Source organism: Equus przewalskii, chromosome 12, assembly GCF_037783145.1.
Source record: "Equus przewalskii isolate Varuska chromosome 12, EquPr2, whole genome shotgun sequence".
NCBI lineage: Eukaryota > Metazoa > Chordata > Mammalia > Perissodactyla > Equidae > Equus > Equus przewalskii.
In genome coordinates, this window is record NC_091842.1 from 30,780,633 (window position 1) to 30,807,136 (window position 26,504).

Here is a 26,504-nt window from a genome sequence, read left to right on the forward strand (position 1 = left end):
TCGACCAGCGTCTCCCCATTTCCCCCACTCCCAGCCCCTGTAGCCACCACATTACTCTCTGTTTCTGTGAGTTCTGCTTTTTTAGATTCCACTTGTAAGTGAGAACTCACAGTGTTTGTCTTTCTGGCTTAGCTCATTTAGCTCTTTTCACTTCACTCAAGGTCCATCCATGTTGTTGCAAATGGCAGGGTTTCCTTCTTTCTCGTGGCTGAGTAGTATTCCAATGTATGGAAAGGCCACATCTTCTTCAGCCAGTTATCTGTTAACAGACACTTCGGTTGTTTCCATATTTTGGCAATTGGGACTAATGTTGCAATGAACATGGGAGTGCAGCTGTCTCTTTGAGATCCTGTTTTCATTTCCTTTGGATTTATACCCAGAAGTGAGATTGCTGGATCAAATGGTAGTTTTATTTTCAAGTTTTGGAGGAATCTCCATACTGTTTTCCATAGTGCCAGTACCCATTTACAAACCCACCAGCAGTGCACAAGGGTCCCCGTTTCTCCACATCCTTGTCAACATTTATCTCTTGTCTTTTTGGTAATAGCCATTCGAACAGGTGTGAGGTGACATCTCATTGTGGTTTTGATTTGCATTTCCCTGATGGTTAGTGATGCTGAGCATCTTTTCACGTCCTTGGTGGCCATTTATAAGTCTTCTTTGGAAAAATGTTCAGCTCCTATTTTTAAATTGTTTGTTTTTTACAATTGAGTGGTATGAGTTCTTTACATATTTTGAACATTAACCCCTTATCAGATGGATCATTTGCAAATATCTTCTCTCATTCCATGGGTTGCCTTTTCATTTTATTGATGGTTTCCTGTGCTGTGCAGAAGCTTTTTAGTTTGATGTAGCCCCACTTATTAATTTTAGCTTTTCTTGCTTGTGCTTTTAGTGTCATATCCAAAAAATTGTTGCCAAGACCAAGGTCAAGGAGCTTTTTCGTCGTGTTTTCTTCCAGGAGTTTTATGGTTTCAATTCTTATGTTTAAGTCTTTAATCCATTAGGAGTTAATTTTTGTGAGTGGTGTAAGATAGGGGTCCAATTTCATCCTCTTGCTTGTGGATATCCAGTTTTCCCAACACCGTTTATCGAAGACACTGTCCTTTTCCTATTGAGATTCTCGTCAAATATTAATTGACTGTGTATGGGAGGGTTTATTTCTGGGCTCTCGATTCTGTTGCATTGGGCTCTGTGTCTGTTTTTATGCCAGCACCATACTGTTTCGATTACCGTAGCTTTGCAGTATAGTTTGAAATCAGGAAGTGTGATGCTGCCAGCTTTGTTCTTCTTTCTTAGGATTGCTTTGGCCATTTGGGGTCTTTTATGGTTCTGTACAAATTTTAGGATTGTTTTTTCTATTTCTCTGAAAAATGCCCTGGGAACTGCCATAGGGATTGCCCTGGATTTATAGATGACTTTGGGGAGTACGGACAAAATGTCACAATCCTTTATTCCTCTAAATCAAATGGGATGTGTTGTGAGCCGCCATCCGTTCAACCCTTGGGCTCTCGGCCCCCACTCCTCAGATTTGGGAGAACGTCTCAGGAGGATCTGAGGTCAGAACATGTATGGAAACGCATCCCCCATCTTGAATCTACGCCGAGACTGCTGTGTGCTCTGACTCCAAGTGCCAGGAGCCCTCAAAGGGGGCAGCTCCACAGCTTGTGAACCAAGCTTTCCCAGCAGCCAGAAAGAGCTCTGTTCCTAGTACTGAGGGGCCTCACATCTCCTCTCAGGGGGCTCTGCCAAGCCCCAGGCCCTTCCCAATTTTGGGGGACTATTTCCAAACCTCCTTTCAGCATATCGTCTGCTATCTTCCCCTCAAAACTCTTCCCTCTGGCATCCTTGAGTTTCTCTTCTTGGGTCTCACCTTCCTGGGTGTGCTTAGGGACTGAAATGTTCAAACTGGCCTTGCCCCTTGACACTGTAATTGTTTGTTATCTCCCGTTAAGCAGGGACCAAGCTTTGTCTAGCCCAGCACCTGCTACAAAGTCAGAACAATGACCTTGGGAAAGTTACTCAACCATACCAAACCTCAGTTTCCATTTCGGTACTGAGGTCCAACGTGCTTTCACACCATCTGTCAGTTCTCTTTCATTTGTCCCTGACACAAAACCAACTCAAACTGGCTTAAGCAAAAAGGGTACTGATTGGCCCACATTATCGAAAAGTGCAGGTGTAGATGTGGCTTCAGGAATGGCTGGATCCAAGTACACGAACGTGGTGTCAGGAATCCTTCTCTGTGTTTCTGGAATCTAGTTTCTTTGTGGTGGTTTCATTCAAGCTCAGGTTCTCTCCTTGTAGTGTGGAAATGGCTGCCCAAGGCCTCATCTTCCCAAGGGTAAATAGCAAGAGGCCCAGGTTGTGTCTTGTTGGCTCTGATTGGGTCGCCTGGCCAGTCCTGAACCAATCACTGTGTCAAGTAGGGTGCACTGCTTTGATTGGCCAGGCCTGGGACCATGGCCATCCCCTGAGCTAGGAATGATGTCATCTCTACCCAAAGCTCCTTAACTGAGAGGAGGTGAGGGGCAAGTCTTCAGAGGCAAGTCCCAGCCCTATTGCCAGGAAGAGGAGGAAAGGAGGCCGGGCAGACCAGGACATCAAGTGCCACCGCACCATCCGTCACCATCTGCTCCTGCCCTGGCCACTGGGGCATCTTGACCCATTGTTCCTCCTGCTCCCCCCGGTTCATCCACCTTCACCCCAGCACAGGTCAGGGCAGTGGGCTGGTGGTGAGTGGGTGAGAGTGTCTCAGCACTCGGGCCTCAGCCTCTGCACTACCTTCCAGGCATGGTGTAGGGAGGTCCCCCACCCTGGGGGGCTATACTGGGTTGAATAGTGTCCCCCCAAAATCCATGTCCGCCCAGAACCTGTGACTGTGACCTTATTTGGAAATAGGGTCCTTGCAGATGTAATCAAGTTAAGGTGAGGTCATCCTGGATCAGCAGGGCCCTAGACTGCTGTCTTTCTAAGAAGAGGGAAATTTGGACACACAGATTCACAGGGAGAAGGCCACGTGACGAAGGAGGAGAGATGGGAGTGGTGCAGCCAGAAGCCAAGGACACCAAGCATGACCAGCAACCAGCGGAAGCTGGAAGAGGCCAGGAAGGGTTCTCCCCAGAGCCTGCAGAGGGAGCAGGGCCCGGTGGACACCTCGGCTTCAGACTTCCAGCCTCGGGAGTCGTGAGACAGCAGATGTGTCTTGTTTTAAGCCTCCCCATTTGTGATTCTTTGTCACAGCGGCCCTGGGACTCTAACACGGGGCCTTCCTGAGAATCCGCACTTCTTCTCCCCACCCTGCTAAGGACTTCGAATGGGAAACTGGCCCCCTTCCAGGAGGAGAAGAAATTCTCAGCTGATGAAAGATTTCAGCGGAAAAGGCCACATGATGTGTGCAGCTGGCGCCACTTCACAGGGAAGGCCCATCCCCAGCCCTGAGGCCCAGGGCCTCATCTCCCTGGGGACAGTGGTGACCAGCATCCTCACTCCCCACCCCCACTCCCAGCCCTCCCCAGCTGCCCCCGAGCTTGCAACAAACCGAAAGCCCAAAGAGGGCTCTGCTGAGCCAGCAGCCTTGGGATGCTAGAGCTGGGCTGCCCAGCTCGTCCCTATGTGCCCAGGCCTTTCCGGTTTTAGCCCTGGGAGCTCTGCATCCGGGAACCTCTTGGTTCTGGGCAAGCCAGGAGAGCCGGCCCCCCTCGCTGGGGCTTGGGTTGGTTTTAGGTCCCTGGGAGCCGGGAGAACAGGCTCACATACTTGTGTGTCCTACCCCATATGCCCATCAGCATTTTTAAGGCCTTTATCGTGTGCCGATTTGTGCCTGGTACTGTGTGAACTATCCAGTCCTTGTAACATTCCCGTGAGGTACATGCCACAATTGTCCCCACTTTACAAGTTGAGGCTCCAGGAGAGGGTCAGCGCCCGGTGTGTAGACGGCAGATCCTGTGCCAGCTACACCAGCATGGCCCAGGTGGCTTCCTCATTCTGTGCCCTCTGCGTGCCCTGGACTCGGCTTGGAGGGAGTGCTTGGGGAAAATGCTGAGCCTTGGGCCCTCTGCGCACCTGCCCGATCACTGTCGTCTGCGGACGGGAAAAGCAGCTCCCTGTGATGTCTCCCTTCCCGGACTCTGCCCGTGACCCCACCAGAGGCTCATGAGTGGCCTTGCTGAGCAGTGAGCAGCAAGGACTCAGGCCACTCATTGCTTGGCTTTGAATTCCAAATCGGCCACTTGCTGTCCGGGTGACCTTAGGCAAGTCGCTGCTCTGTGCCTCAGTTTCCTTGCCTGGAAGATAGGGATAATACCTGTATCTCCTTGCAGGGCTGCGTGGGGTTATAGCACGGGTGTTGGCATTATTGTTGAGAGGTTGTGAGCTGAGGGTTTCGGACCTCAGGTCCCAGAGTCAGATGGAGCTGGATGCAAACAGCAGTGACCTCAGGCACGTTACCCTGAACTCGAGCCTCCCTTCTGTAAAATGGGGATAAAGCTGCTCTTTCCTCATGGGGTGGCTGTGAGATGGAAGGGGACCGGCTGTTGCAGGTTACCCCAGCCAGCTCCAGGATGAGCGGCCATCAGATGTGGCTCTGATGGACACAGATGCTCGGGCCAAGCCTGTGGTTAGTTTACATTGAGGACAATTGTTTTTCTTCTGGTCCTTCAGTGGCCCCATTGCACATGGTTTGAAGTGTCCCCAAGCTTGCAAGATGGCCAGCGCTGGGTGCAGTTGAGAGGGTTGATTGTGCTGCACTCCTGCTAAAGAGTCAGCCAAAGGCTGGCCCGGTGGCGCAGTGGTGAGTGTGCACGTTCTGCTTTGGCAGCCCAGGGTTCACCGGTTCGGATCCCGGGTGCAGACATGGCACCGTTTGGCAAGTCATGCTGTGGCAGGCGTCCCACGTATAAAGTAGAGGAAGATGGGCACGGATGTTAGCTCAGGGCCAGTCTTCCTCAGCAAAAAGAAGAGGATTGGCAGCAGATGTTAGCTCAGGGCTAATCTTCCTGAAAAAAAAAAAGAACCAAGAGGCCGGGTGAGAGGAAGGGGTCGGGGGTCAGGAGACCTGGGTCCTGTCTCGGCTCCATCTGATGTCGCGCATCCTTGACTTCTCAGGCCTCGATTCCCCATCTGTGGAATGGACAGAACTTCGGGTTCTGAGCCTGGGGCTTGGGCTGGAGATGATGTCACCAGTCACTCCCCAGGGTGACCCTCGAGGTAAGTAATTTTCAATACTCATCGTTCATTCAACCAGGGCAAGTTTCACGGGCGGGTGACCTGTGTGGTCAGGGTCCCCTGGTCAGAAGGACCCCATGCTGATTGAATGCTCTGTAGCTGCCATCTTGAAATTCTTCATTTTTGAACAAGGGGCCCTGTGATTTCATTTCGCACTGGTCTCCGCAAATTGCACAGCCAGTCCTGCCTTTGACAAATATTTCCTGAGCGTCGAGGGTGTGCGAGGCTGGGTGGCGGGTACCAGGGATATGCTGGTGGGGAAAGGTTGACATAGTCTCTCTCCTCATGGAGTTCACAGTCTCTTAGGGTTGTAATGGGTTGAACAATAGCTCCAAAAAGATATGCTCAAATCCAAACCCAAGGCAGCTGTGCACCTGACCTTATTTGGAAATAGGGTCTTTGCAGATGTAATTAAATTAAGGATCTCGGGATGAGGTCATTCTGATTTAGGGTGGGCTGCAAATCCAGTGACTGGTGTCCTTATAAGAGAAAGGAGAGGGAGATTTGAGAAACACAGAGGGAAAGCCATGAGAAGTCAGAGGCAGAGGTTGGAGCAATGCATCTCCAAACCAAGGGACGCCAAGGATGGCCGGCCACCGCCAGAAGCCAGGAGAGAGGCCTGGGACAGCTTCTCCCCGGAGCCTCCAGGAGGAACCAGCCCTGCTGACACTTTGCTTGCGGACCTCTGGCCTCCAGAACTGTGAGAGAATAAATTTCTGTTGTTTTAGGCCCCCAAGATTGTGATAATTTGTTACTGAGCCCTAGGAAATGAATACAAGAGTAGACAGACATTGATCAAACCGTCAGGCGAACATGTGAGATTTCTAGGATGACAAGGAGGTGCAGGGTGCTGGGGCTGGGGAAGGATTCTCTGGGACTAGGAATCCCAGACAGAGTTAACTAATGGGGCAGCCAGAATATTCCAGGCTGAGGGAAGGGCATGGGCAGATGTCCTGGGTGGGAGGCACTCTCTGAAATTGAGGGGAGGCACACCCCAGCAGCTTTCAGGCCACGTGGGTCTCTCTGATGTGTTGTCTTGGCCACCGAGGGTTTTAAAAAGCCACAGAGCTGGACAGGTGTCACTGCTGATGGCAGTAGCAGCCATTTGGCGCCTGTGGTTTCAACCCCACCCATTTCACATGTTTATGTTACCGGACTGGCCCCCGAAGGGAATCTGTTTGCCAGGCTCTAACCTGCCCGGAGCCTTCGCCAGCATCCGCGGACCTGGTGGAGCCTGTGCCTGGTCGCCCAGGCCAGAAGTGCTGGGATGTTTGCTGTTCCCAGCCCACAATGGGGAGAGCTTTCTGCGGCCTTTGGTTGCCCTGGGAGAGCTCGGCAAGACCTGGCTGACGATGTGGCTGTGCGAAGGGCCCCAGACCTACTGTCTGGGGGAGCAGGACATTCCCTGTAGGAGACAGGGGTGCAGGCGCTTCTGTGGTGCTGGCTACAGGGGAGGGGGTGCCCCGTGCTGCAGGGAAGGACACGGATGGGGCCAGAGTGATTTCGGCTTCTCCAGGCGGCCAGCTGCATGGCTTAGGACTGTGCCCTTTTTTCCATCAATAAATCCAGAGGCATTACTCTCATCAGCTCCTCCTCTGCAATGCCAGATTCATAACCATACCTCCCAGGTAAAGTAGCTGTGAGACTTAAACGAGATGATTTGCTCTTTCCTTCAACAAATACATTCTAAGCAGCTGCTGGGTGTTAGGCACTGATCTAGACGCAAGGATACTACAGCGGACGAAATAAGACAGAAACACACTCTCTCCTGGAACTGACATCCCAGATCAGGGGTCTGCAAACTATAGCCCGCAGCCCCGATCTGGCCTGGCGTCTGTTTCTGCACAAACTGTAAACTAGGAATGGTTTTTACGTTTTCCAATGGTTGAAAATGATCAAAAGAAGAATAACATTTCATGACATGCGAAAACTATACAGAATTCAAATTTCAATTCTATATTCAATTCAGAATTCAAAATTCAAATTCTATAAGTAAAGTTTTACTGGCACACAGCCAGGCCCATTCATTCTCTTATTATCTATGGCTGCTTTGGGCCTGTAAGAACAGAGTGGGCAACTGCAACAGAGACCGTAGGGCCTGCAGAGTGGAAAATGCTTGCTATCAGGTCCTTTCCAGAAAAAGTCTGTCAGCCCCTCATCTAGATTCTTGCTGTTCACAATGCGGTCTCTGGACCATAAAATAGCAGCATCACCTGGATGCTTATTAGGATCCCAATCTCCTGAAGAGGAATCTGCACTTTCCCAGGATCCCCTGGGGACCTCTGTGTACGTTAAAGTGTGAGATGTACTGTTTGATGCATGCAAAACGCTATCCAGATTGTCTGCTGTGATGGGCCGAATAACGGTCCCCAAACAGGCCCGTGTGCTAATCCCCAGCACCTGTGAATATGTTAACTTATGTGGTTAAAGGGACATCGCAGATGTGATTAAGGGTTGGAGACAAGGACAGACACCTGGGTTATCTCGGTGGGCCCAACAATCTCATTGCAAGGCTCCTTCAAGAGGAGGCAGGAGGATCGAAGAAGAAGACAGAGATGTGATGATGGAAGCGGAGGTTGGAGTGACGTGCGTTAAAGATGGAGGAGGGGCTGCAAGCCAAGTCGTGCAGGCGGCCTCTAGAAGCTGGGAAAGGCAAGGAGACAGCTTCTTGCTTGGAGACCCCGGGAGAAGCGCAGCCCTGCCAACACCTTGATTTTACACTTCTGGCCTCCGGAACCGTAAGAGAATACATTTGTCTCAAGTTGGCAAGTTGTTTGACCTCTCTGAACTTGATTTCCCCACCTACACAGTGGGGATCACCACCGTGCCTGCCTCCTGGGGCAGTTGTGAAGCTGAACCGAGACCCTGAGCGAGACTCTGGGCCCTGGCCGCGCTGGAGGAGAACGCACGTGTGTTGGTGGCCAGACTGGGAATCAGATCTCCAAACTGGGCGGGCGCCTCCGAGGTGTTCTGGTTCAGGGCCTCTGGGTGCCAGCCACAGCTCGGCTCCTAGGGGAGAAGAGAACTCGCATTCCCTCTGTTGTCTTTGCTCTATACCTGAGCTAGTCCCCCAGCCCATTGCCGTTTGCTGTGGCTGCTGTAGACCCATGTGGGCTTCCGCCCTCATATGGCCGGGCTCCTGTGGGTTCCCGGCACACAGAAAATGCTTACTGGACCAGTGAATGAATGATGAAGGGACAGAGAGGTCCCAGGTTCAGTGGAGGCTCTGCCTGCCCCTAGGAAACGCGGGGTGACCAGGGGTTCCTGCAGGACGAGATGGGACAGCTGCTCAGCTGCTCAAGAGTCAGGGGCCCGACTGTGTCTAGAGAGTGGGGGGTGGGCCAGGCTCTTGCTGGAGGGGACTCCCAGGTGACATCCCAGTAGAGAAGTGGAGTGAGGTGGGGTGAATCAAGAGGCTTGCTGCTTTGATCTGTCCTTCCATCCGTCCTTCTGTCCAGCAGGCATCATTTCCCTGACTCTGAGACAGGCTCCCAAAGATAAGGCGGGAGGACTGGGGGGTGTCTGTGCGTCTGTGTGAGAGTGGACGTGTGACCTGTTTGCCCCTAAACAAAAGCCCAAGTCAGCAGGCCTGTGGGAGGGGCCTCTGGTGAAACAGGAACTGGGCAGGAGGTGAAGATGTGGGGAGCAGGTTGCTCTGGGCGCGGCTGCAGGGTCAGCGTACATGTCCCTGTCTCGGGGGTGTGGACAACTGTAGGACAAGGACCATGTCCTATATTCGCCACTCTGTCCCTCATGCTCATCACAGTGGGGACCCATTGTAGGTGGTCGGCAAGTCATTTCTGGACGGATTGATATCGGAATGGTACTCACTCATCCTGCGACCTTGAGCAAGGTGCCCCTCCCCTCTGAGTCTGTGTCCTCCTCTGTAGGGTGGACCAGGGGATCCCCGAGACTTCTCGAGTCTGCTGTCCTGAGCTGACCCCTCCTGCCCCGGCTGGGTTTTGGTCTTGGGCCACGGGAGGTCCTGAAATGGTTTGTGGCCATCGCCCTGCCGCTCAGGGGGAGCCGGGCAGTTCCCACATTGGACTTGAGAGGGGCACCTGGGCCAGCCCTGGGCTCCAGAAACTTCCTCCCCTGACAGGGGAGCTTGTACATGTGTCGGGCCCCGGCTTGAATCTCGTCATCCACTCCCCAGGAGAGCCGGGATGAAACCCAGAATCCTGACTGTGCTCAGACTTTGGCAAACGTCTGGCGCCTCTGTGCGCCCCCGGCCCCCTCTGCCCGGCCCCCCTCAGCTCTCTCCTGCCTCGGGGCCTCTGCAAAGCCTCTCCCTCTGCCTGGAACACCCCCCTCCTCCTTTCTTCCTTTCACTGTCTCCAGTCCACACTTCAGGCCTCTGCTCAGATGGTGACGTCTCAGAGTCCTTCCCTGACCCTGTCCAAACTAGACCCCCAACCCCTACTCTCCTTCCAGGCACCCTGGACTTTTCCTTCATAGAATTATCACCATTACATATACATGGTTTGTTCATTTTCTTTTGGGGACAGGGCTGGCTCTGTCTTGTTTCCTACTGTATCTCCCGTCTGGCACAGTGGATGCTCAGTAAGTGTTTGTTGAGTGAATACATCAGTGAGGAGGATATTACCCGTCTTTGCTCGCCTCCACGTCATGTTTCAAGGGTTCCGATTTCCTGAAGGCTTCTTTTGTGCCAAGCACTCTGCTAAGCCTTCTAGGCAGCAACCTCTAGTTCTCACACTTCACAGATGTGGCAGCTGAGGCTCAGAGAGGTGAGGTGACAGGCCCCAGGTCACACAGCAGAGTGGGGAAGCAGGATCCGATTGAAGTTGCTCCAACACCAAGGCCCGTGCTCTGAGTCTCCACCCAGCCATCCTGAGGTGGGTCCCCATCCCGGCCCCTGCCCTCTCCAGGAGCAGGAGCTAGAGAATTCCAAGGGGCCCCACATGCCCCACCTGGACATGGCCTGGCTCGGGTAGACTTGCCTCCCGGGCTCCAGCTTATGTTCCGCTGTTCCTCACCGCCTCCGAAATTAGTTCCACGTTCAGCCCAGGGCCTGTGGTTTCCACTTGTTTTCTGTAACCGGAGCTTCCCTGGTGCTTGGCACTGAGATCCAGAACACGGCAGCGGCTCAGGTTCCTGATTTCCTTGGATGTCGAGATGATGTCAAATGATTTCGCTGGCAGAGAAAAGCGCAACCAGAGGTGAGTGGGCAGGTTGCTCCCCCTCCCCGTACTCAGGTAGAGAAGGAGCACAAGGGGTCGGCAGAACCCTCTTTTCTCATTTCATCCTGGCAATGGATGATGAAACGAGGGCTCAGAGAAGTTGGTGATTCGCCCAGTGTCACACAGCAAATGAGCAGCAGGGCAGCATTTCCACCCGACACCTAAGCTCTTCCTCCCAGGTGCCTTTCCAGCTCCAGGCTGCAGACAGAACTGGACCCTGGGGACCAGCATGATGAAAACGCAGACCTTGCCCGCCAAGAGCTCAAAGTCGAGCAGAAAAAGACCAGATTGAGTGCAAACAGTGATCAAAGCAGTGGCCGCCGACATGAGACAATATGTATTTTTAGACAGAGGGTGAGTCAGTCGTTGATGATTCGCAGGCCTGGCTGGGCTTGCAGGGCAGCCCCAGGCCACCAAGGGCAGGGCAGGAGATCAGCCACGCCAGGGGACAGAAAGGCCGAGCCGGGGTTGAGGGCCACGCCGGTGGGGCCCCTCCTTGTTCTCCATTGTTCTGTCAAGGGCTGCATACTTAATTGGCTTGACGAGAAGGTGTGTTTTTGAATAAAAGTAGCTCACGTTAGCAGAACTAGAAGATGCTGTTATAAGCAGCTTCCCATCACTTTATAAGCATCTCCGGTGGGCTGGATGCTATGCTGGGAACCGGGGAGACAGCAGAGAATATACCAGACGAAGCTTAACCTCCTGCAGCTTCCCTTCCGATACAGGCGTCGGTGTGCTTTCTCTAGAAAGGGCCGGAAAGGAAATATTTCAAGCTCTATGGGCTCAACCATCTCTGCGCAACTACCCACCTCTGCTGTTGCAGCAGAAAATATTGTGTGAAGCATTGTGTCAGTGAACGAGTGTCGCTGTGTTCCAATAAACCTTTATTTATAAAAAGAGGAAGAGGGCCAGATTTGGACTGGGGGCTGTAGTTTGCTAACCCCTGTTCTCAAAGGGGCCTTTACCCCCCGCCTGGCTCCCCTCCTTTGCTGTGTAACTAATAGACCCCCTCCCCCCATCACGATCCCCCTGAAACTCCGTCTCCTCCCAGATAGCTTGCTGGCTCAGCAGGTTAAAACTGCTACAGTGCCCTACTTTCAATGAAAAAGTGTTCTTGTTTGCCCCCTACACACAGGGATTTGTGGACCATGTTGGATTGTGGCCTCTTGGGGTAGCAGCTTGGGACATATTAGGGGATGGAGAAGGCTTTGCAGAATGGACACGCCCAAGGTGGTACCCAGCCCTGTCTTCTTCGCTTTGGTTAGAAACTGGGGCCCTCCCTCTGGGCTTCTCCGTTCCCCAGCGAGTCTGGGCACCTCCAGTGTTCCTCCCCGACCTTGTGTTCATATGAGAGTCCAGCAGGAGAGAGGTCAGGGGCCTCTCCAGAAGCCCAGCCTGGCGCATCGTGGGCACACAGTACTGAGCCTCAGCTTGTCCATCTGCAAAATGGGTGGGGTAAGGCCCACACGTCCCCCTGAGCTTGCTCAGAGGCCCAGCAAGTCGCCGTGTCAGCCCGGCCTCTGCAGGTGAGGTGAGGTGAGGTGAGGTGTCCCGTGTGTACCTCTTGGCCTCCACTCCTGCAGAGCAGTTAAGAGGGATGCAGGGCATTGATGGGCAGGCTTGAGGTCACAGCCATCCTGTGCAGAGCAGTGTCAGAACCAGCCTCTCTGGGCCTCCCTTGACCCTGGGCCACCCTCTGCTAGTCAGCGACATGTGACTGGCCACCCAGGAGGCTCCCCTTGCTGGCACCTGCTTCTCCAGCCCACAGGCAGCTCTCTCTCCACCCTCGTGCCCTGCCAGCTCCATCCCCACCTGATCAGCAGCCGGACCAGGGAACAAGGCTCCCTCCTCACTGCGTCAAGGGTGTTTCTGGAGGGAGACGGCAGCATGGCTGAGCAGTCAAAGGAACCCCACCCCCAAAATTTTCGGTTGCCTGGACTCTCTGGGGGAAGGGCTGCAGGACTGGCATCCACAGACCTGGGTTCAAATCCCGCATCTGAGGACGGCCCGCCTTGTGACCTTGGGAACGGATTGCAATCTTGCCAGCCTGTCCTCTCACCTGCGCGATAGGCATGGTAAGTCACGCACACACACAGTTGGTTCTCGTTATTCGCGGTAGTTATGTTCAACAAAGTCACTGCAAACTCTGGATCAGCAAATCCCGAACTATTGCTTTTAGGGGAAACGCAGGATTAGGGTCCTGGGAGCCTCTGGTCCCGTTTTTGTCAATGGATCGATATATAACCTGGTTCGATGTGTGTTTCTGCATAAAGACACCTTATTCGCTTTATTTCATGTGTGTTGTTGCTTCATTAACATTGACCTCACGGCCAGTACGCTGTAACCTATGCCTGAACGAAGCTTACCTAACGCCTATTTTCTCTGTAACGCACAGCCCAGCTCCTTGTGCTTAGGAACACCACACAGCGTTTCAGCACTACGTCTGGGGTCCATTTTAAATATTGAAATCACCAACAAAAAGCACAAAAAATGCAAAAAACATGGCTTTTAAATAGACCATAAAAAGGACATTTGTTTACAGTCTGACAGCTGAACCCAGAAGGCAGAGTGGCTTGCTTTGTTCAACCTCAGCAGGGAATGCCCACAAGGGGTGACTCAAATTTTTTCGCTATTCCGCACACATCTGTGAATGACCACAAAAACACCACGAGTATTGATTTGGGGGCTGCAAATAAATTCTAATGAGTAGGCGATTTTACAAATGCAGAATCTGCTATTAAATGATGGGAATTGATTGCATGTATGTACATATGTGTACGTATGTGTACATAAATGTGGGAGATTGATTGCTCATATAGAAATATATTTCCATCCCTCTTAGGAAGTGGCCTTAGTGGCCCTGCTGTACTCAGTCATTGGTCAGAAGCAGCCTCCAGAAAGGTGATCTGCTCTTTCTGCAGTGAAAAATCTCTAACATTCTTGAGGTCACTTTGTGCCAGTCTGAGCTAAGCCCTTCACAGGCCTTATCTCTTTTAATCCTCAAATGGTCCTGTGAAGTTTAGTCCTATTATTACAGATAAGGCGTAGAGAGGTGAAGTAAATTCCTTGTGGTCACACAGCCAGCAGGAAAGATGCACACCCGGGCAACTGGACACCATGTTCACAACACCCCTGGCAGAGGGCCTGGCATAGAGTGGTAGTAATAATAGCTGGCATGTTTTGACAGAGAGTGGGACCCAGCCCTGTCTGGGTTCAAAGTGCACCATCCTATGGGAGAATACATCACATTCCCCCCAAAAATTAACAAAATGTCAGTATCATCCGATATCCAGTCTATATTCACACGTTCCCAGTGGTCCCGATCTATAAACATATATTTTATAACTGCTGTTTAAAACCAGAATCCTATCACACAACTTGCATTTGGTTACATCTTTTCAGTCTTTTCGTCTATTTTCATCCCATCATCTTTTTTTCCCCTATGACACTGACTTTTAGAAGAATCTAGGTCTTTTATCTTGAAGATGATCTCAAATTCTATATTTGTCTAATTATTTCCTCATGAGGTTGTTTAATGTTCCTTTGTCCCCTGTATGTCCTGTAGCCTGGAAGTTAGACCCAGAAGCTCGACTAGATTCTTTTTTTGTAAGATTGGCCCTGGGGCCGGCCCTGTGGCTGAGTGGTTAAGTTCACGCGCTCCACTTCGGATGCCCAGGATTTTGCCGGTTCGGATCCTGGGCGCAGACATGGCACCGCTCATCAGGGCATGCTGAGGCGGCGTCCCACATGCCACAACTAGAAGGACCCACAACTAAAATATACAACTGTGTACTGGGGGGGCCTTGAGGAGAAGAAGGAAAAAAAAAAATAAAAGACTGGCAACAGGTGTTAGCTCATGGCCAATCTTATTTTTTTTAGAGCGGTGCCATGTCCGTGCCCAGGATCCGAGCGAGCGAAACCCCGGGTCCCTGAAGCAGAACACGAGAATTTAACCACTCGGCCACGGGGCCGGCCCTCTAGACTAGCTTCTAGTGCAACCTTTTTAGCAAGAATGACCCCTGGGCGATGTCCTGTTGCATGACACTAGGGAACTCGCACTGGCAGGTTAAACCGCTCGGTGATGCCGAGGTTATTACTTCCCGTAGGTGTTGCCTGCCCGGGTCCCCGTTGTAAACTCTGTTGTCCCCTGTGCAATAAGTAACCTGGGGGGTGATGGCTTGGCACCGGTGAATATCCTGCCCCCGAACGGCCTTTTACCCAGTGCTTTCACAGCCGTTAGCGAGCCTCGCCTGAATCGGTTATGGTACTGGGCATTTGCAAAACTGATTTTTCTCTCCTCCCTTCTACATTTTTAGCTGGTGTTCTTCTAGAGAAAAGAGCTTTTCCCACTTTTCTCTTTTAAGTACAGTCAATTCTCATTATTCATGGTAGTTAAGTCCTGTAGAGTCACTCGAGCCCTGAACCTTTGCTCCCAGGGGAAATCCAGGGTTGGGATGCTGCGAGCCTCGGATCCCAACGTTTTGGTCAACTGATCATTATGTAACCTTGTTCTATGCGTGTTTCTGTTCAAAGACATAGGATTTAACATGTGATGTTGATTCATTTACATCGAACTCACGGCCAACAGCACTAAAACTCTTGCGGGAATGAAGCTTACCTAATACACGTGTCTTCCCCGCAAGGCGCAGCGCAGCCTCTTCTGGCGTTTAGAAACGTTAGACAGCACTTCAGCCCGATACTCGGGGCCATTTTAAGCAGCAAAATCACCAACAAAAAAACACCAAAATGCAAAAAAAAAAAAGCATGGTATTACGGAGTCCACCAAAAGGACTTTGCCTACAGTCTGAGAGCTAAAACAAGATGGCAGAGCCTGGCCTCATTCAGCCTCAGCTGGAACGTGCGTGTCAGGCGACTCAGATTTTTCACCACTCTGTGTGTGTTCGAGAATAACTGTGAAAGTGCTGCAGGTGGGGATCTGGGGGTTACAAGTAAATTCAAGCAAGTAGGCAAATTTACAAACAACAGATCTGTGGATAATGAGGACCAACGGGATCAGGATGGCTATGTGGATTTTTCTTTATTGAATATATTACAGCTCATTATAGGTACTATTCTTTTAGATGCTCAAAAGTCCCAATCTGGCCAAGGGGAGGCCCTTCCAGCTGGCTTCTGTGTCCTTTTGACATGATTCTTTTAGTCTTGGATGGCTTCCTCATTCTTTCATGCAAGTTATCCTAAGCGCATCTGGAATCAGCCATTTCTCTGAAGAGCCTCAATCCCTTGTTAAAAGGAAATGGTATTTAGAAACCAAGACCTCAGTGTTAGGTGTGCTCATGTCTATGGGGGTGTCATTGCTCCCTGGCCATTCAGGGACATGTTGTAGCATGTGTCAGAATTTCCTTCCTTTTTAAGGCAGAATAATATTCCATTGTGTCTTTATACCACACTGTGTTTGTCCATTCATCTGTCAATGGAAATTTGGGTTGTTTTCACCCTTGTCGATTGTGGGTAATGCTATGAACATGGGGGTACAAATATCCATTCATCTTAACTACTATTTATTTATTTATTTATTTATTTATTTATTGAGGGAGATTAGCCCTGAGCTAACTGCTGCCAATCCTCCTCTTTTTGCTGAGGAAGACTGGCCCTGAGCTCACATCTGTGCCCATCTTTCTCTACTTTATATGTGGGACGCCTACCACAGCATGGCGTGCCAAGTGGTGCCATGTCCACACCTGGGATCTGAACCGGCAAACTCTGGGCCGCCAAGCCGGAACATGCACACTTAACTGCTGAGCCACCGGGCCCAGCAGTTTTTATAACTACTTAACTACTTTTATATCATATTTGTATCTCTTTTCTCTTACACTGAAAATCTAGGTCCCTAATAACATCATTATTTATTCTTTGCTTTATCCTACAATATGTATAAAATAGGTCCAAAATTATAACAGCAGTGGCTTTTAAGAATAAACCTATCGGAGACAGAAAGTGGATTGGTGGTTGCCAGGAGCTGGGGGAAAAGGGGTTGAAGAGTGCCACTTAATGGTTATGGGGTGTTATTTTGGGGTGATGAAAATATTTTAGAACTAGATAGTAGCACAACATTGTAAATGTTCTAAATGCCACTGAATTATAAACTTTAAAATGGTTGATTTTGTGTTTTGGCAATTCCACTTCAATTTTATATATCGCTCTGAGGAGAGGCAGACAGATCACTATATTCAAAAGTTAGGAGAAATGCTTTTCGCAGTGTGGTTATGTTCTCAATTTGATATACAATTAGGTCCATTTGTTTCTGTTTTGGGTTCACTTTTGGAGTTTGCTTTCTTTTCCTTTTTTATTTCATTTTATTTCTTGAATATAAAACAATCCATACATAAAATAAACTTAAGAAGCTCACTCCCATCTCTTCTACCCCAATCCCAACCAGCTCCCTTTGAGTGACTGTTTTCATCAGTTTCTATTCATTTTCCTATCTTTCTTTTTGCAAAAATAAACATAAAAAGATATATTCTTATTTCTCCTTGTCTAACACAAAAAGTAAGGTACTGTATACATTGTTCTATGCTTTGTTTTTTCCACTTAAAATTATAAGAAATAATAACATTTTATCAAATATTATAAATAGTTTTTCCAAGCATTGTTCTTTGCCTTTCATTTCTATACCTGGCTTTTTTTTTAAAAAAATACAGGAATATAAAATTTATATGTGGCCGATTTCATCCTCCTTCAATGGTTTCTTGTCCCTGGTGTGTCCATTTCCTTTTAGCTTTTATGATGTGTCTCTTTACATTTATGGATTTAATTGACCCCTGGCGCTTGTTTCTAGGGGCAGAGGAAGTCCCACTTTGTTCAGTTTCCAAACTGGTCGCCATTGTGAAGGGTCAGTCCTTTGCTGACTGCTTGCAGATGCCACCTTTACTGTAGAATAAATTCTTTAGAGGGCTTGGGTCTCTTTCTGGACTCTGTTCTAGTCCATTGATCTGTCAATTCATGTTGTTATATAGTCATGCGCTGCATAATGATGTTTCGGTCAATGATGGGCTGCACAGACGACGGTGGCCCCATAAGATCAGTACCATAGAGCCGAGGTGTGCAGTGGGCTGTACCATCTAGGTTTGTGTAAGCGCACTCTATGGTGTTCGCACAATGACGAAATCGCCTGACGACACATTTCTCAGAACGCATCCCTGGTCGGAAAGCCACATGTGACTGTAGTTGTTGCCCGCTCTCCCGTATAATCTCTAAATTCCTCCCAGGACAATAGAATCAGGATGCTGGATGCACTTACTGAGGATCTAGTTCAAGGTAAATCGTGTTCCCAAGCCATCCAGATGGGGTGTTCAGGAGACACCTTCTGTTCGGGCACTATTTTCTTTTTTTTTAAAGATTTTATTTTTCCTTTTTCTCCCCAAAGCCCATGTACATAGTTGTGTATTTTTAGTTGTGGGTCCTTCTAGTTGTGGCATGTGGGACCCCGTCTCAGCATGGCCTGATGAGTGGGGCCATGTCCACGCCCAGGATCCAAACCGGCGAAACCCTGGGCCACCGAAGCAGAGCACGTGAACTTAACCACTCGGCGGCTACGGGGCTGGGCCCTCGGGCACTATTTTCAATGCTGAAGAGACAAAGATAAGGCAAGTTCCGCAAGCCTGTCAAGGATGACTGCTATGGGGTTGAAGCCAAGTTTCAGAAGTTGAATACAATTTTCTGGATGGAGAAGGGGAAAGGGCATTGGGAACAGCATGAGGCAAACCAAGAAGGCTTCAGAGGGTGTGGTTCAGGACCAAGTCCCTGAGGCTGGGGGGGGGGGGGGTTGGGTGCTAGGGAGCGATGGAAGGTTTTATAGTGGCAGAGTGGCCTGGTGGATCTGGTTGGTAAGATGCGTCCAGGGCTGGGAAGCAGCTGCTTAGAGGGACAGCGAAGGCCTATCTGAGAGGTGCCCATTTTCCCAGAGTCCCTCTGGGCTCTTAGATTCAGAGCCAAGGGCAACTCTGGTGTGTCTTCAGGCCTCTCCCTCCCCTCCTGCTCCTTCCCTGCCCCTGGGATGGGTTGCACAGCATCTCTACCCTATGCCCTGAGGTCCTCCTCCCCTCAATCCTCCACCCCAGGGCCTCCTTGTACTTCCAGAAACATCTAGGCCTAATTGAAATGATGCACCCACTTCTGCGGACTTTGCCCTCAGCTCACACCTCCTTCTCCCTCCTTGGCAGCGGCCTTGGCATGTGTCCTGGGGCAGGATCATCCCAGTAGGTGGCGGGGGGACACGTAACTCCAGCCGTCAAGGTGCTGGGGAGCAGGCGGGAGGACCGGTCTGACCCCAGAGCATCTCCGTGGAGAGCGAGTGCAGAGAAAAGGCTGGCCTCAGGCCTCTGCAGGGGAGTGCACAGCAGAGGCGGGGGCTCCCGGGCCCGGATCCCATCAGTTGTTGCGAGACCACAGAGGGCCTGGGCAGGGCGGAGGGGGCTGCTGGCACTCTGCCTGGACTCGGGGGCCCCCTGTGACTCACTGTCCCACCACTGGCTTCCCAACACGCCAGCTCAGTAGAGAAATCCGCCTGCTCCCTCCCACCCAGCCGCCCCAGGAGAATGGCACTTTCTGTCGGGGAGGCTGAGTCCGTGTTTCCCCTCACCCTTCTGTCTGTGGAGTCTGGGATCATACAAACCCAGTTCCACTCCGGGCTATGTCCTGCCTGCTCTGTGACCTTGGCCAGGTGAGCCCTTCACGCCTCTGAGTCTCTTTCATTCCTGTAAAATGAGGGGACCGTTTGACCTCCCTGGGACGTAGCCCGCCTTCCGTGCACAGTCACGAGGACGTCCCCTTTTCCCTTCATCTCAGCAGAGGTGAGGCCCCCCGTGCTGCTCGAAGGATTGGGGTGGGAGCCCGAGGGTCTGCAGAGAGCTCACCAGACAGTCAACCAAGAAACGCCCCCATTTCTGTCTCCCCGGCACCCCCTGCCCAGGTGAAGCACATCTCACACCCACCCACACCCTTCCTTTGGGTCAGCAGGCAACGGGGGATCCGAGATGGGGACTGGAAACCCAGAGTGACCCTGGGCAAATCTTGTCCCCACTCGGCCTGTTTGCTCATCTCTAGGGACAATGTTAGACCCAGTTGAAGGTCCTTCAGGGCCCCAACTCCAGGGTTCTTTTTTTAAAAAACAGTTTTATTCATCTGTAATTCACATACCATACATTTCAGCCATGTAAAGTACAATTTAGTGGGTTTTAGTTTATTCACAGATATGTGCAACCATCACTACAGTCAATTTTAGAACATTTTCAACATCTCAAAAAGAAACCTGGTACCATTAGCTCTCACCTTCCTACCTCCCCCACCCCCTCCCCACAGCTCTAGACAACCACTAATCTTTGTGTCTCATGGATTTCCCTATTTGGACTTTCATATGCATGGAGTCATGGAAGATGTGACATTTTGTGTCTGGCTTCATTTGTTTAGCATCGTGTTTTCAAGGTTCATCCATGTTGTGACATGTGTCAGTATTTCATGCTTTTTCATGGCTGAGTAATATTCCATTGAATGGATATACCACATCTTATTGATCCCTTCATCATTGATGCACACTTGGGTTGTTTTTGCTTTTTGGCTCCTGTGAATAATATTGCATGAACATTTCATGTACAAGTTTTTTTATGGACATAAGTTTTCAATTCTCTTGGGTTTATGCCTATGTAGGAGTGGAATTGTTGTGTCGTAGGGTAACTATGTTTAACTCTTCGATGCACTGCCCGACTGTGTTCCTCAGTGGCTGCACCATTTTACATGAAGGTCCAGTTCAACTTCTCCATGCTCAGTTCTCTGTTAGAATTTCTGGGGTTAAAAAAAGAAAAAGAAAAAAGGAGCAGCCCCCTGACCAACCCTGCAGCCTAATGGATTGTTCAGGCCCTCTTTGTCCCTCATTTTTTTTAAGATTGGCCCTGAGCTAACAGCTGTTGCCAATCTTCCTCTTTTTTTTTTCTCCCCCAACCCCCCGCCCCCCCCACCGTACCTAGTAGTATATTCTAGTTGTAGGTCCGTCTGGCTCCTCTATATGGGAGGCCGTCACAGCATGGCTTGAGAGTGGTGCTAGGTCTGTGCCCAGAATCCGAACCGGCGAACCCCAGGCTCCCAAAGCAGAGCACACGGACTTAACCACTCGGCCCCCTCTTTGTCCCTTCTTACACTTCCAGTTCCACCTCTGGGCCTCGCTGTGTGCCAGCTCCTCCTCCAGGAGACGATCGGAGGGAAGAGACGATGAGGATCCCAGAAAGTTCCACGTCCATCCGTTTAATCCTTGCCAGAGTCCACCAGGCGGGCACTATTATCATTACGGCTATCGTTTGGATAAGAAACTTGGGGCTCTGAGAGGTGACAAGACTCACTGGACCCAGGAAGTCTGACTCCAGGGTCTGTGCTCACAATCACTAGTCTACACTGCTGGTGCCTCATGTCCCTGAGCTGGTGGGAGCTGAGAGCCGCTCTGCCGTCTGGCATTCATGGGTAGAAGGTTCCTGTTCTGCTCAGAGAACCTGGGAGTGGAGGTTCCACGTTGGGATCCCCATCACGGGGGAGAAAAGAGACAAGGAGGGGCTTGCTGCCAGCAGCCCCGCTCCCTGCCCCATGTCCCTCTCCTCGGTTGGCACCCACGTCAGTTCATGTTCTTCAAGCCATCTGGCTGATTAGCTACGGCCACGTCCCTGGGAGCATCAAAATGAGCTGCTGACCCACACAGCAGCACCCCTTCGTCCCTGGGCTCCCCTGCCTGCCTCCCCCCGGAGGTCTGTCCGCAGCCGGAGGGTCTGGGAGGAAGGAGACAGCTGGGCCCAGCCACGCTCCCAGCTGCCCCCAAGGGAGGGCCGCGTATCTTGCTGCTGGCGGGGTCCCGCGCTCAGGTAGGGTCCGCCCGGGCTCTTCAGATACCTGTCTGGGTCCTGGGAGCCCTTCTTCTTTTTAATAGCTTCTTTGAGGTCTACCTTGCGTCCCATAAAATTCACTCGTTTCAAGGGTACACTTTTATGACTTTTTTTTTTAACATTTTAAAAAAAAATTTTTCTCTCTTCTCCCCAAAGGCCCCCAGTACATAGTTGTGTATTCTAGTTGTAGGTCCTCTGGTTGTGGCATGTGGGACACCGCCTCAGCATAGCCTGACGAGCAGTGCTATGTCCATGCCCAGGATCCGAACTGGCGAAACCCTGGGCCGTTGAAGCGGAGCACGCGAACTTAACCACTCGGCCACGGGGCGGCCCCGACAATGTTATGACTTTTCATAAATTCACAGAGTTGTGCAACCACCACCACAATCTAATTTTACAACATTTTCATCCCCCCGGAAAGAAACCTGGTGTCCGTGTGCCTCATTGCTCTGCCTACCCCAGTTCCAGGCAACTGCAAATCCGTTTTACATATCTTTCTATAGATTTACCTTTTCTGGACATTTTGTATAAATGGAATCATAAAATATGTGGTCTTTTGTGACTGGCTTCTTTCACTTAGCATGTTTTCAAGGTTCGTCCTTGTAGCCTGTATCAGAGGTCATTCCTTTTTATGGCTGAATAATATTCCATTGTGCGGATAGACCACGTTTTGTTTATCCATTCATCAGTTGATAGGCATTGGGTTGCTTCCACTTTTTGGCTGTTGTGAATAATGCTGCTATGAACATTCACGCACAAGTCTTTGTGTGGACATTCGTTTCCATTTCTCTTGGGTATATACCCAGGCATGGAATTGCTGGGTCATATGGCACCTCTCTGTTACACTTTTTGAAGGATTGCCAAACTGTTTTCCAGAGCAGCTGCTCTCTTCTGCATGAGCATTCCAGTTCCTCCTGCATCCTCACCAACATTGTTATTGTCTGTCTTTTTGATTCCAGCCATCCTAATGGGTGTGGTGTGGCATCTCATTGCAGCTTTGATTTGCATTTCCCTGGTGGCTAATGATGCTGAACGTCTTTTCGTGTGCTTGTGGGCCACATGTATATCTGTTTTGGAGAAATGTCTATTCAAATATTTTGCTCATTGGGTTATTTGTCTTCTTCCTACTGAGTCGTAAGAGTTCTTTATATATTCTGGATACAAGTCCCAGGAGGGTGTCTACTATCTTGGTTTCCAGTCCAAGCCCAGGCTGGAGGCTGGTGAGACCCCACAATGGCTCTCTGCGTGGACCACCAAGTTAACTCCATCTGGAGCCAGAGGTCCATGCTGGCTTGGCGACGGCGCCTGGGGGCCTCTGGGCCCCAGCTGGCCTGGGATTACAGTCAGGGTGGAGGGGGCTGGAGAGACAAACAGGGCTGGGTCTGTCCTTCTGACACCTGCCTGGGACGGGCACATCCCCACCTCTGGGCCCCTCTCCTCACCCTGCTCCCTTCCAGGGAGGGGGGTCTCTGGAGCCTTGGCCGTGTCTACCTCAGACACCTCCAAGCCTGACCTTGACCTGGCTCTCACCAGAGGGTGTCACAGGGGCCTTTGGGGTTCATGCCCAACTACAGAGCCTTAAGCTGGGAGCCGTCAGCTCTCCAGGCCTCCTGTCCTCCGCCCTCCTCTGCCCCGCCCCCCAAGCTTTAAGAGCTGCTGCTTTAAAGATCCCAGAGGCAACTAGACCCTGAGGACAAGGGGGTGTGTCTGTCCCCTGAGGGCTGTGCTCCCCCCTTCCTGCTTTGGGCCTGAGTCCTGTGAACGTGTGACCCTTTGCTGGAGAAAATCCCCCAGCAAGTGGGGCTTCCCAGGGCCTGGCTTGGCGCTGGCCCCTGTTGTGAGTTGGCTCAGAGGCTCCCTGAGCAGGAGGCACGGTCCTTTCCTAAAGCGACGGAGTCAGAAACCCCGGGCTCACATCCCCTCCCTGCCCCTCAGTTACTCTCTGCACCTCAGTTTCGTCTTCTGCAAAACGGGGCTTGGTCCGTCTCACAGCGCTGGCTGTGCTCACTGCATTAGGGAGTCCGGCTGGCTAAGGGGCGACAGAGAAGGCGGCTCCCCTTCATTACCTAACGGCTCCTTGTCCTCGAGACCCAAGGGCGTCGCCTCCTCCAGGAGGGGCGAGGGAGCTCCCTTCTCGATTTCTGCAGCCCCGTGTGTGGCCCAGGTGCCAGCCCTGGTCACACCATCTGCCCGTGTCTGTCTGTCTGTCTCCCTTGGCTGATCCAAAGCTCCAGGGGGCATAGAAGTGCCACCTTCTCCTCTGTGTCCCCAGCTGTTTGTCGGGCCAGGCTGGGAGCCGGTGAGCCAACAATCCCTCCTCCCACGGTGGTCCTGGGTTCCAGGATCCAGAAGGCTGGGCCTGGGTGGGATGAAGCCTTGTCTTAGGTGACAAGCGACAGGGCCGGGCTAGGCTAGCGGGGCCAGCAGGAGAGGCCTGGCGCACTGGCCCCTGGCTCTGCCGTTCCTGTTGGTGTGGGGCGTGGCACACGAGTGTGCTGGATTTTCTTAGAACAAGGCCGGCCACTGCCAGTTGCTGGTGCTTGCTGTTCCTCTGGGGCCTGCGACCTCTCACCGTCCTGGCTTGTCACTAGTGAGTATTTCTCACCCAGCCCTCGATGCCCTTCTTGGCCAAACTAGATTCCCCGTGGCGTTGCACCACTCTGTGGGGTTTGCAAAAAGGAACAGAATCTGGTGGGAAGGGAACCAGGACAGGGTGTGTGCGTCCTAGGCCTGGCTGTCCCTCTCTGAGACCTCAGGTGGGTGGCCCAGCCCCCTATGCTTGGCCGAAACCCAACAGGTGTCACTGTAGCCTCAGGCTCTGTGTGTTTCCTGACCCGTAAAGTTTAGGTTAAACGCATTTTAATCACTAGCAGTCAGAAGTTCGACCCCCCATATCCAACAGTAGCAAGATAAGGGATGTGCAAATATTTTAAAAGAGTCGTTAGTGGCTAAGGCTGTCCCCCCAGCGTGGGTTCAAATCCAGCCTTGGACAGCTACCAAGTGACTCTCTGAGCCTCACTTTCTCACCTGCCCTGGCTTTCTCGTGAACATACAAAGATGGGGTGTACTTAGAGCGTGCTGGGTGTGGTGCCAGCTTCACGAGGGGTCAATAAATGAGAGAACCCGCCGGGCTAGGCGAGGCCTCGCTCTCTGAGCCCCCTGCTCCGCTCACTTTGTGTGCTGGCCACAGCCTGGGGCTGCCTTCCCCCACGATGTGAGGTGACAGCGCCAAGCGAGGGGGCCACCTGCTTCTTGCTCAAATCCTGGAGAGGGGCTGGGCGAGAGTCTCTTCCCACAGTTAGGTAAGGAGAGTCCCAAGTAGGGTTGCCAGATGAAATACAAGACACCCAGCTATTCAGATAAAAAGGGAGTAAATCTTTCTTTGTAAATGTCCAAATGTTACAGGGAACATACTTACCCTAAAAAAATTACATGTAGTTGATCTGAGATTCAAATTTCACGGGGCGTCTGTATTTTTATTGGCTGAGTCTAGTCCGGATTGCCCCCCGCCCCCACCCGGGGGCAGCTGACCTAGGCCTGGGCCACTGTGGGCAGCGCTGGGATCAGTTTAAGCCTGTGGGCGTTCACCCCGGGGCTGGGGATGGGTGTGGGGGCCATCTCCCCCAACCACCAGCTGAAGGGGCCGTGGGGGCCGTCACCCCAGTTCCCCACATTTGGGAAGGCGCGGGTTGCTGTGTGTCCTTCTCTGCCCACCCAGAGAGGCTTTGCCTGGGACCAACAGTCTGCAGATCCTGACGATGTTTGAATCTCAGTCCCTCCCGTTCCTATGTCAGCAGGAGCCTTGCCCATTTCACAGAGGGGGAGACTGAGGCAGGGAGCCGGGGTCGGGGGGGAGGTGGCCAGCCACATGGATGCCGTGGTGTGCTGTCCAACAGCGAGGAGCTGAGCGGCATCAGTCGGCATCTCTTAACCGGGTGGCGTCTGAGATTTTTCCAGGCTGAATGGTGCTCTTCGAGCCCGTCAACTGTGAGAGTGTGAACACCCCCACGCTTTTGTCTAGGAATGCCCAGGGTCACATGGTGACTTAGCCACAGGATGCGGCTCAAACCCGGAGCTCCTGGCTTCCAACCCGGTGGGGTTCTTTCTACCCACCAGCCCGCTGCCAGCTGGACTTGGGTTTCAGCCTCTTCCTGGGGGAGACGTAGGGGTGCTCAGCATTGCAATGCCCCGTCTTGTGCCTGCTGCACTCAGGGTGGAAGGAATGTGCTGGAACTCCTGCCCCCTTGTTTGAACGCCTGGGAAGGGGGCTTCCCAAGTCTGGAGATTGAAGAGGGAGGAACTGAGACCTTCTTCTCAGAAGTTCAATGGAATGGGTATGATTCACTTGTACTCCTGGTGAAGGATATGATGGTTTTAAGTGGTACGCGGGTGAGCCATATTTTTATAGTTATTTATTTACCATAAAGCTGTCGGGGGAGAAGTATAAGTAGCCTGTCAGACTCTGATTTCACCAGGTAGTGATAGAATATTTCCATTTCAAATGAATAATGAGTGGTTTTCTTTTTTGAAGTGGTCCTATTACGAAGGGTATTAGGTAAGTGATGGTGGAGATGACAATCACATATATGGCAGATGTCAAGGGGCTGGAGAGCCAGTGATGAGTTTGGCAAATGTGGCCTCGGTGGAAGCAGCTGGAAGCAGCAGCCTCCGCCCTGGGCTTCCCGCAGTGCCTGCAGCCAAGCTCTGCTGACGGGGTTGGAAAGAGTGACTCCCAGGTGGCCTGCCTTGGAGGTCAGCTGGACCATGAGCCAGGCCCCGTGCCTGCCACTCAGCCACACCCACCCAGCCAGGCCAGCAGCTCCCGTGGCCCCCGGGCCTTGACCCCTGTGGCTCTCATGGGGGTCAGGGGCCTGAGCTCCCCATCTCCTCTGGGTCCCCCACTCCTTGCGTTGGCCTCAGCCATGTGTGGAATGTTCCCTTGTCCTCTTGGCAGGACTTGGGGGCGAGAGGTGTGAGCTGTCACCCATTTCACAGACGACCCCTGGCCAGGGGTGTGTGCAAAGCAGCGAGCAGTCCAGCCTGTGGGGCCGGGGGCCCCGGCTCCACCACCCATGTGTTGAGTCTCTAAGGCCTTGTGCAGGTTAAACAAGATACAATAGAAAGACACTTCCAGCAGGCCTGGCATACAGTAGGTGCCAGATAAGTGCATATTTTTGCTCTTACTATAGTTTGGCCT

General features: G+C 51.7%; 1 protein-coding gene across 7 annotated transcripts in view; it reads left to right on the top strand.

Moving 5' to 3' along the window:
- PARN (poly(A)-specific ribonuclease) overlaps nucleotides 1-26,504 on the top strand; it is a 242,621-nt gene that overhangs the window by 164,796 nt on the left and 51,321 nt on the right. For 4 of the 7 annotated variants that reach the window (XM_070568469.1, XM_070568470.1, XM_070568473.1 and 1 more), the window contains 2 exons: nucleotides 5,107-5,208; nucleotides 5,801-5,985. In XM_070568469.1, the coding sequence (XP_070424570.1) occupies nucleotides 5,107-5,208; nucleotides 5,801-5,970 (272 nt within the window). In that variant the 3' untranslated portion in view covers nucleotides 5,971-5,985. Of the gene's footprint in view, nucleotides 1-5,106; nucleotides 5,209-5,800; nucleotides 5,986-26,504 lie in introns of those variants that run through there. The other 3 variants (XR_011524893.1, XR_011524894.1, XM_070568471.1) reach the window with 1 other exon arrangement.